Below are 10642 nucleotides of genomic sequence, written 5' to 3'. Positions count from 1 at the left end.
TAGGTAGAAAATTAATGAGTGTGTGCGTCACATAACTAACGGTCTCGTCTCGAGCCCATCTTGTTTTGTTATGTTTTGGTCCCATTCCCAGCAAGTTTCTTGCCGGTACCTCCAGAGTGGAAGTAATATTATCAATAATGGCTAAATTTGTGCTTGACCCTCTGGCTGATAACTGATGAAGAGCTGGTGACCTTCTGTTTGCCTGTGTATTTAGTATATATTCATTTGTTTATTTACTACATGTTTTTTTTTTTTATTATATATATACAGTTTTTGCTTACCAAATTCACAAACAAGGTATTCGTTAGCTATCGTAGAAGACACATGCCCAAGGTGCTGCACAGCAGGACTGAACCCAAAACTATGTTGTTGCAATACAAGCTTTTTAACCACACAGCCAAGCTTATACTTGATTGTCTCGTATCTTACTTCTTTTAACTTCTCTTAATTTATTCAGTTTCAGTATTTCACCCTCCTCCTTTACCTTCCTAACCTTTCCTACTAATGACATTACCCTGTTGTCTTATTATGCTATACTATACTATACTATAACCATGTCGCCTGAGATACACCAGCATATTATATTTTCTTAAGTGATAATGGAAAAAGCAATTCCTTCTTTTGGAATGACTTCTTAACAAAATACATGCAATACATGGCAAATGGGATAAGCATGTTCAAGGACAATTTTATGAGTAAATTATATGAATGAATTCAGTTTTACTTTCAAAGATATTTATTTATGTAAAAACATGATCCTTGGATATTGTGTGGATTGTATATAATTGACTGAAGCAAAGACACAAAATAGCAGGCCTAATGAGAAATACAGGCATAACTGTATGTTTAAGAAGTTTGCTTCCCATCCACTTTAGGGTTTGGTCCCAGTATGACACTTTGGAAAAGTATCTTTTCCTGGTTAATTGATCAACAGTTTGGGAATGAAATTTAATAAATAGAAACTGCCAGGAATCTATCATCAGTGTGTGTGTGTGTGTATGTGTGTGTGTGTCTGTGTGCGTGGTGTGTGCGTGCGTGCGTACGTGTGTGAGTGTGCATATGCATATGTGTAGTGAAATACAGTACCTTACTTTTCAAAGAAGAGCTGATACCAAGAAGGGTGTTTAGCCACGGAATACTGCTTCTAGAAATCTCTCCCAGCTTATCCCAGCATGGGAAAAGTAGTTGAATCCATCCATTTTTATGGCCCATTATTCTTGGAAGAGACATGGAGTTAGATTTCTCAGGTATTTTTTTTTTTCCACAGGCTCCAGTCTGTAGCAATCATCATTAAAATTTCTTTCTTCCAAGCATGACCAACCAAGACTATGGATATTATCCAACCATTTCATTCTTCGTCTACCACTTGGTCTTCTGCTGATTGACTTGGTTTGAAGAATCTGTCTTGCAAGTCTTTCTTGCAACATTCTAATCATATGTCAGTAGTATTGGGGTTGTGACCTCTTAATGTGGAGAATTAGAGACTCAGCCTGGGTAGACTTCCTGATCTCCAAACTTTGAACTTCCTCAAGTAAGGTTACTCCAGAGATCCTTTGGAGAAACCCCCATTTCAGCTACTTGTATCTATGATCGTACTCTTTCAGTCATTATCCAGCTTTCGTGAGCCTAGGTGAGGATAGACACAAGAATTGAACTGCAATAGATGTAAAAGTGCTGAAACAAAACAAACATCTTACTTTAACATTATGTTCATGTTTAATAACACATTTTGTGGGTTTTCAAGATGAGTTGTAACTTTTATTCAAAGAAATTTACTGTTCTTGATAAGTTCACTCTATAATTAACTGGATTTTATTTTATAAGCAACTTTCTCTTTTAGATGCCTTTACATCAAACAATGACAATGCCCAGAGACTTCCAAGGAAGAGAAGAGATGATTATATCAACAAATTCTTTAAATGAAAAGCCCAACAGATCTTGTGATACACATGACTCTAGTTACAATGAGTGGAACACAGTTCTCTGTGAAAAGTTACCAGGTAAGGTATTCCAGTCTCTTTGTGTTGTCCATCAAGAAATATCATTTTTACTAACATATTATTATTAAGAAACTCACTCAAATTGAATTAAATTTCATTGGTAGCTAGTCTAGAATTAAACAAGATATATATGTTTATATTTAACCAAAGTAACACATCATGAATCTCACATTGCATCAACCTCATTAGTCTGAGAAGGTCTGTAATGGGCAGGCATGAGCAAACTGCAGCCACAATATACTGATTACTGCCATACTGTGTCATGAAGAGAATTCACCTTGCATATTAATATCATTATATCAATACACGTTAACCTTTTAGTGTTTAAACTAGCCATATTTGGCCAAAATATTCTACCCGTTTTATGTTCAAACCTGGCCTTTGACACCTATCCTACAATATCATTCTAAAAATAAACAATCACATCATCAAAATCTCAAAGCTATGAGATAGTGCATTATTAATACAAAACAGAGTCAATAAATAAGGGATCTTTTTTAAAACGGGGGCCACATTTTTCATTAACGAAACACTTTGAAACTTGGAACACTGGTAGAATGTGTCATATAAAACATCTTTTTCTCTTAGTCTTCTTAAAAAAAAAAGAAATCCATAAATTATTCCATGTTAAAGTTGTCGTATTTCTGTAATTTCAACCAATCACTGACGTCCATTCAGCCGATATACATTAAGTGCCGACTACATAAACAAACGATTCTGAAACAATTAACCCTAACCCTAACCCTAACTCTAACCCTAACCCTAACCCTAGGGTTAAGGTTAGGGTTAGGGTTAGGGTTAAAGCAAATTTAAAATGAAAAAAGCTAATAAAACAAAGGTATGGAGATTAAATACGCTTTACATCGCTTAATCAGCCAAAGGAGTAAATCTAAACAACTGAATACTTGTCAGTGATTGGTTGAAATTATCGAAATAAGACAATTTTTTACATGAAATAAATTCGAATACAAAAATATTTTTCTGTTCTATAACACAAAATAGATAAGTATACGAAGTTTGAAAGTCTTTCGGTACCAAAAACACTACGTAAAACATTAATGAAAAATGTGGCCCCCGTTTTAAAAAAGATCCTAAATAAGCATTATATTTGAAAGAGCAATCTGAATGCTAAAGGATTAAATTTCAGGCATTAATTTAATCTTAGTACATATGCAATTTATTCCTTTAGTGGTTTAAGTGTGGATGAAAGTGAAATTATTTGTATCTTTTATTTTGTACTTGGTATGGTCATTAGACTGTAGCCATACCAAGGGTCTTTTTTGTTTCTTTTCTTTTTTTTTGTTTCTTTTTTCATGGGACTTTGTGGGTAGCATGCATAATGAAAAATTACTTTGAATTTTTTGGTTGTGCAGCTTGCCTGATGATGGGTCAAGTCTCATGCAGCGGGCTGCATGAGAAAGGTTGCCCTAGCCTGCTTTATACAATGGGGATAGAATGACTGGAATATATTCACCAATGTCAGATACGAGACTGGAGTCAGTAGAAAATTTGCCAAAACACAAGAAGTTCATATAAAGTCTGTAGAAATGTCTTAACTGTAACACACAGGATTTGATTTAACAAGAGAAACCAAAGTGAAATGGGGTATCTTTGGGAATCTTTTATCTGTGACAGTATAGCACTCCAGACAATGAGTTACCTGCCCATTATTGCATTCCCCTTCATGTTACAATGATTTGAGAAATAATACTAAGTACATAAAATATTGTGCAAATAACTGGAAAGATATGATATCATTACAGGCAAGTATCACTTGAAAGCAAGCGCTGAGCACTCTAGTTATATTGGTTTCAAATTTTGACACAAGGCCATCAATATTAGGGGAGGGGGTAAATCGATTACATTGTAATAGAACGACCGTGCGAACCAAAGGAGAATGGCGACGAGACGGAAGAGGCTCCTTTTAACACGTCGCACGGTCGAACACAAAAACGTGATATATGACATAGAAGGCTCGCCATGAGAGATGCGACCCAAGTGCCAGTAAAGGAACAAGAGAGTGACAGAGACAACTGTTAGATATATAGAGAGAGTAAGTTTATTAACATAGTGAAACTGTAGTGTCTGTGTGTGCGAGAGAGGTTTCACTACAACATTGACCCCAGTGCTCAGGTGGTACTTTTTTTATCGACTCTCAAATTATGAGAGGCAGACTCGATCCTAGTGACACTTGAACTTGGAATGTAAAGTAAGAAGAAATGCCACAAAGCATTTTGTTTAGTGCTGTAACGATTCTGCCGGCATACCATCTTAGTGCACTCTAGTTACATTGGGTACCAATGTAATCATGAGCAGTTACAGACAGGGATAATACTCTCTCAGTTCTGCTAAAAGAAATAGCAGCCAAATCAGTCTACAATCATAAGTTTGCCCGATCAGGATGCCTTTAGCAGAATCCATTCTGTTAGAAGCACTCAGACCAGATCTCCAGGCTGAGAGTCAGTTCCTCTCCCTCTCTCTCTCTCTCTCTCTCTCTCTCTCTCTCTTCCACCTGTCTGAGAGAGGGTGAAGGGAGAAAAGGTGTTATGGACATTGTCTTTCCTGCAGACTAAAATATGTAAATAAAAAAGACAAAATCAAAAATTATTGACTTACTTTTTTAGCGTTCAGATTACTCTAACAAGTGTAAAGCTTATTTATTCACGTTGCATTGAATAAGTCATGAAATATCTTGTAGCTTCGAGATTTCGATGAGGTGATCGTTTATTTTTATAGGATAAGTGTGAGAGGCTGCATTATAAGGTAAGTGTGAGAGGCTGGATCTAGCAAGTTTTAACATAAAATGCATAGAATATTTGGGCTGGATATGATTGGATATGACTATATGTGATATGAATTAACCCTATACCATCTAAACCAGTCATATGTGTGGGTGCGGGTCTTGTATTTATCTATGCATATGCATCTGTTTCTGGTCATATAGGGTCATATGTATGTCATATGCATATCACGGCACGTAAAAGCACCCACTACACTCTCGGAGTGGTTGGCGTGAGGAAGGGCATCCAGCTGTAGAAACTCTGCCAAATCAGATTGGAGCCTGGTGTAGCCATCCGGTTCACCAGTCCTCAGTCAAATCGTCCAACCCATGCTAGCATGGAAAGCGGACGTTAAACGATGATGATGATGATGATGATGATGATATAGGGTTAATACATATGAATATCACACACATATGACTGGCTTGATGGCGTAGGGTTAATGAGACTTTTTTATTCTTTCTATCCTTACATTCATTTCTTTATATTTTCTCAGGCTGTCAAGACAATACAGACATTAAGTTGTCTAGCCCACCTTTACACCCAAAAAGTGACGACATTTCTTCCGAGGGCTGCTCGTTTGTAAATAAAACTACCAATCAATCTACTGCTGATATCATTGATTTGAAACTTGGAAGAATTAATACGACAGACCCTCCCTTGTCACAGAAAACTTGGAATTTACCAATGAAAAACAGTTTTAATTGTTATTCTAGACCACTACCACCAATACCAAAGACATGAACAAGTTTGCTTCTCTCCAAAAAAGCAATTTACTAATATGGAGATATGAAGAGCTAACTGCAAGTGGATATTTATACAAAAGGATATTCCATAAAGATATTCCACAAAAGGATATTTCACAAAAGGTCACTTTACACCAAAATGATGTTTATATGTGTATGAATCATCATCACAATGTTATGAAAATAATTAATATATTTTTATAATAAAATATCGCATGAGAAAAAAGAAGCATGTTTGGGCACAGGTTAATAGATACAGATACACATGCTTGGATAAATACATGACCCACACCCACACATACATATGCATATCACACACACGTTCACATTTGTGGTCATATATACATATGTCTGCATACACACACGTACACATGCACATACACACAAGCTTGTCCACACACACATACACACATACTTGTGGTCATAAACATATGTCCACACACACACACACATACTTGTGGTTACATATACACATGACCACATACACATATACACCACTTCCTCAAAGTATTGTATTTGTTGGTATCTAAGACACACCAAAACAGCATTTTTTGGTGAATTTTTCGGGGTTTTTTTTAGGTTTTCTTTTTGTATTTTTTTTTAATACTTTTATGGTAGACTCAGAAAATTTTCATGACCCGTCATGTAAAATATAGTCGACCATGAGGCTACATTGTTGGAAAAAGTCAAAGGCTTCCTTCTATGCCAACAAATATAGTAATATTTTGGTGAGTTCTTTTGTATGATATCACTTTATTTTAAAGACGGTCCTCTTCTCATATCACTATGTCCATGAATGCTATGAATGTAATTTTATAGTATAATAGTATACTATTATACTATAGTATAATAGTATAATAGAATAATCTTCATAGAATTCCAAAACAAAATTTTACCAAGTGTCTTAGAACATCCGTCCTCATAATTTTATTGATATATCACTACATGAAATCATATAATAAATGTTTATTGTTGTCTATCATATGTACATTAATTCATAAAAAGCTAAATGTTAATGATTTCCTTTTTTTTTTTTTTCTATGGGGAGAAGTGAAAGTATTTCTTAATCCCACAATATGTCAGATAAAAATGAGGAAATCTTTCCTTTTGTCCTGTACCTCAATACATCTGAATTTATTTCTCATGCTTCTTCTTGTCCCTTCCACCTCTACCACCTACAGCACCAACATCATTACATTCTTGGGAAAACAGAAAAGTGCCTTTTGCTATTTCATAGGCACAGGCATGGCTATGTGGTAAGAAGCTTGCTACTCAATCACATGGTTCCTGGTTCAGCCCCACTTCATGGCACCTTGAGCAAGTGCCTTCTACTATAGCCTTGGGCTGATCAAAGCCTTGTGGGTGAATTTAGTAGATAGAAACTGAAAGAAGCGTATCATATATATATATATATATATGTGTATGTTTTTTGTGTCTGTGTTTGTCCCCACTCCACTGCTTGACAACTGCTATTGGCGTGTTAATGTTGCTGTAACTTAGCAGTTTGACAAAAGAGACTGATAGAATAAGTACTAGGCTTAACAAAAAATAAGTACCTGGGTCAATTCATTTGACGAAAACTTATTCAAGCATGGCCACAGTCTAATGACTGAAACAAGTAAACGATAAAAGATAAAAGATCCGTTGACTGTTATCAAAATTGACTCAAAATAATGTGCTGCAAGTTTAAAATTACAAGATCCATATAATGACTAAAATATACGATGTTGTAAAATCAAGTTCTATAAAAAAAAAGGGGGGGGGGAACAAGAATTTATATCTAATTCAGACATGTTGTTTTAAATTCAGTTTATATTTAGCCATAATACTAAAGAAAATATACTTTATCTTTATAACACTTTGCACAATTGATCTATGACTGTTCCATCATCCTCTATATCTTTTAAGCTCTGTAGAAAAGTTTTTTCTGAAATAGATTAAATTAATGTTTAAGCAGTCATCACTGTAATCTTCATGATCATCATCACCATCATAATTGTTGTCATCAACATTATCATCACCATCATTGTCATCATTATCATCAACAGTACCATCTCTATCATTACTGTATTTATAATCCTTTTGATACCAACTTGTCTGTGACCACCTCTGGTTCTAAGATACAATACTTCATTTTAAAGTGTTTATATTTCAACTAAAAACTTCTCATTATTATTTTATGTGAAAGTGATAATGGTTCAGGTTCCAAACAGCAGCTTTTAAAATATAAGTTAGTTATGTTACTAAAGCTTTTCGAATTCTTGATTATTAACAAACAAAAAGGTAGTGTAGATCTTTTGTAAATGAAGAGAAAAAAATCAATGTCATGGATAGACAGACAGACAAACAGACGGACAGATGGATGGATTCATGTATGCATGTATGCATATACATATATGTGTGTATGTGTGTGTTTTGTATGTATCTGTCTACATCTCTCCTTATTTGCAATTCTTTCGGCCTCTTTTTATTTATATCTACTTCTCTCTCTCACTCTTTCCCTCTTCCATTCTCCATATTTGTCTCCCAGCTCAACCTCACTTTTCTTTATTTCCTTTTTATTTTTCCCTGTCTTTCTCTTTTATCTTTCTATCATCCTCTCTTTCTTTCTCTATATTTCTCTGTACCCTGTAACACTACTAGCACAGTGCTGTATCCATGTAAAGAGACTTAACTCTTTAACATTCTCAACAGCTCAGTTCACACCTAGCAGTAATACAAATTTAACAAGTGTTTCTTTTTAGCTCTTTTAATATTCGTTCAACTTTTCCTATATGAGGTCTGTATATATATAACAACTTGGGTTGAGCCAAGCAATCTGCCAAGTTGATTTGCCCTAGATAAAATCAAACGATGAATCTAGTGGTGGTACCTTTATGATCTGATAGGTGATAGAGTTCACCATAAGATCATTTTGTAATCTGTCAGATTCTGCAGTGAGTATAATCTCTTTTTGCCAGCATGGAGCCTTAAGTTACTGGCAGTAGAGGTTGTTTTTACTATATTGCAGTTTCCTTTCATTAAAAGTCGTTTTGTCAGATGAGCAAGGTGCGATTTCAGCTGAAATATAATTCAACTGAACTTATTGATTTTGTTGTAGATCTAGATACACTTTTCCCATGGTAAATTAATCTTAATCAACAATCATATTTCAGGCAGATATTTCCAATAGGATTGATTAACTTTTATGTCATTATTTGATTTTGTTCTGCTAAGACAGCTTTGACAAGCGCAATAACATGTCTGTAAAAGGGACCATATATTTCAGTCTTAAACCTTTTCCTACAGCATGTCAACAATGAAAGAACCTTCACAAAGTCACTCAATTTCCTAGAAATAGTAGCCAAATCTTCCTAAAATTTACATTTTATCGCTGCATTTCCTATCATTATACTTATATAAATATTAATGTATATTTATTAATCATTTTATTTCTTTTTCATGAAATTAAATTTCATAAAGGATGAAACAAATCATAAAGTTGGCTTTAAAAAGTGTGGTTGCTTAAATCTATCAGATGTGACAAAGGCTTTAGAAATTTTGTCTTAACTAAGACCCTGTTTAGACCAGATTCTTCAACAATCCTCACTAAGGTTAGTTATTTTTCTTACTGGGCCTCCTTAATACTTGCCAATGGCAGGGTTTCCTTACATTAGAGAATTCTATTCATGTATAATAAACTTATGAATGAAGAATTAAACATGGAAAATATATTTATATATAATTAGCCTATTTATTATTTATCATGAATTCTTGTGGAGACCCTAGTGACTTCTTGTGGAAACCTAAGGTACTGGGAAACTCTGGTTGGGAAGTGTTGCTCTATTATCCTGAAAGAAGAAAAATAATGCTGAATAATGTAGTCTTAGAAAAATAATTCTAATAAATAAAAAATGTGAAGGTCAAGGTTAAACATTTTTGATCAGAGGTCTATTTGATCATTATTAGCCTAGGTCTACCTGTTCATAGACTACTTCATTATGGTTAACCTGGGTCTATTTGATCATAGGTCTACTTGATCATGATTAACCTCGAGCTAAACAACAAAAACCACAAAAGAATACAATATCAAACAATGATGTTTTACTTCATGACACAGATCCATTTTATGAGAACCATTTGCAGAAATTTGACCATTCCAATAGCCACATTTTGGAAAATCCAGAAAATACTATAAACCCAATTTAAGAGCATCAGACAAAGTAAAATGCTGAATTTAATCCTTAATATTATTTAATTTTGTACATCTGTTTTTGTGTTGAAATCCTGCCAAAAATGGCTTACCAGGATTTATAATATAGTACCAGCAATATACTAGCTTTGATTCAATTACATGCATCTTCTAATTCTTCAAAGATTGGGCCAGATCAGAAGAAATCAATAACTAACCAAGTCTGAAGTTCAGTAGACTAGTACTAACATATTAATTGGGTTATTAATGGATGCCCTGTCGCCATGGGGTGAGATGAGGGATAGTGCAATCCATGTTCTTCATGTTTTTTGTTTTTTTGTTTTTTTTTAACTGTTGGGTCTTAGTAGTGAGCTACTATCCTGATGTGATAAATATTTCATACATTACCTTGCCACATAATAATTTGTGAATAGTTAAAGATTTTTGATATTTTTCTAATTGTCTGTTCCAAAACTTAACTATTTTTTATGTGATGTCAAATAGAGACAAACTTAATCCATACCAATGTCACTTATAGATGAAAACCTATTGACTGTACAAACATTAGCCAGTAGTATGTCATAATAAATGTTGGTGTATGTGCGTGTGTGTGTGTGCATGTGTGCGTGCATGCATGTATACATGTGAGTGCATGTGATTTTATGGTCTAATATGTTAGACTAATAAAATATAATGAAATCCAAATTAAATTCCATACTGAACATTATTTTTTGAAGTAGTTACTGAAATAAACACACATGTTGCATATTGATATTTTTTTTTTTTTTCCATCTTTATAAAACATTTTGTGAAATATATAGATATATACATGTAAATGTGTATGTATGTACATGTATGTGTCATTGTATATATATATATATATATATATATATATATATTTATGTATGTATATTTATGTATATATGTATATATATATATATATAT

General features: G+C 33.9%; 2 protein-coding genes across 2 annotated transcripts in view; both read left to right on the top strand.

The window, feature by feature from the left end:
- The window catches only part of LOC106872387 (putative protocadherin beta-18), a 27934-nt gene extending 17398 nt beyond the window's left edge, over positions 1 to 10536 (top strand). The window contains exons 3-4 of the mRNA XM_014919375.2: positions 1841 to 2000; positions 5277 to 10536. Of these exons, the coding sequence (XP_014774861.1) occupies positions 1841 to 2000; positions 5277 to 5524 (408 nt within the window). The 3' untranslated portion in view covers positions 5525 to 10536. The remainder of the gene's footprint in view (positions 1 to 1840; positions 2001 to 5276) is intronic.
- LOC128249347 (protocadherin gamma-B4-like) overlaps positions 6313 to 10642 on the top strand; it is a 7454-nt gene continuing 3124 nt past the window's right edge. The window contains 1 exon segment of the mRNA XM_052972593.1: positions 6313 to 6333. Within this exon segment, the coding sequence (XP_052828553.1) occupies positions 6313 to 6333 (21 nt within the window).

Source organism: Octopus bimaculoides, chromosome 14, assembly GCF_001194135.2.
Source record: "Octopus bimaculoides isolate UCB-OBI-ISO-001 chromosome 14, ASM119413v2, whole genome shotgun sequence".
NCBI classification, from domain to species: Eukaryota; Metazoa; Mollusca; class Cephalopoda; order Octopoda; family Octopodidae; genus Octopus; species Octopus bimaculoides.
Note: the sequence above shows the minus strand (reverse complement) of the source record. Positions and strands in the feature narration are given on the sequence as shown.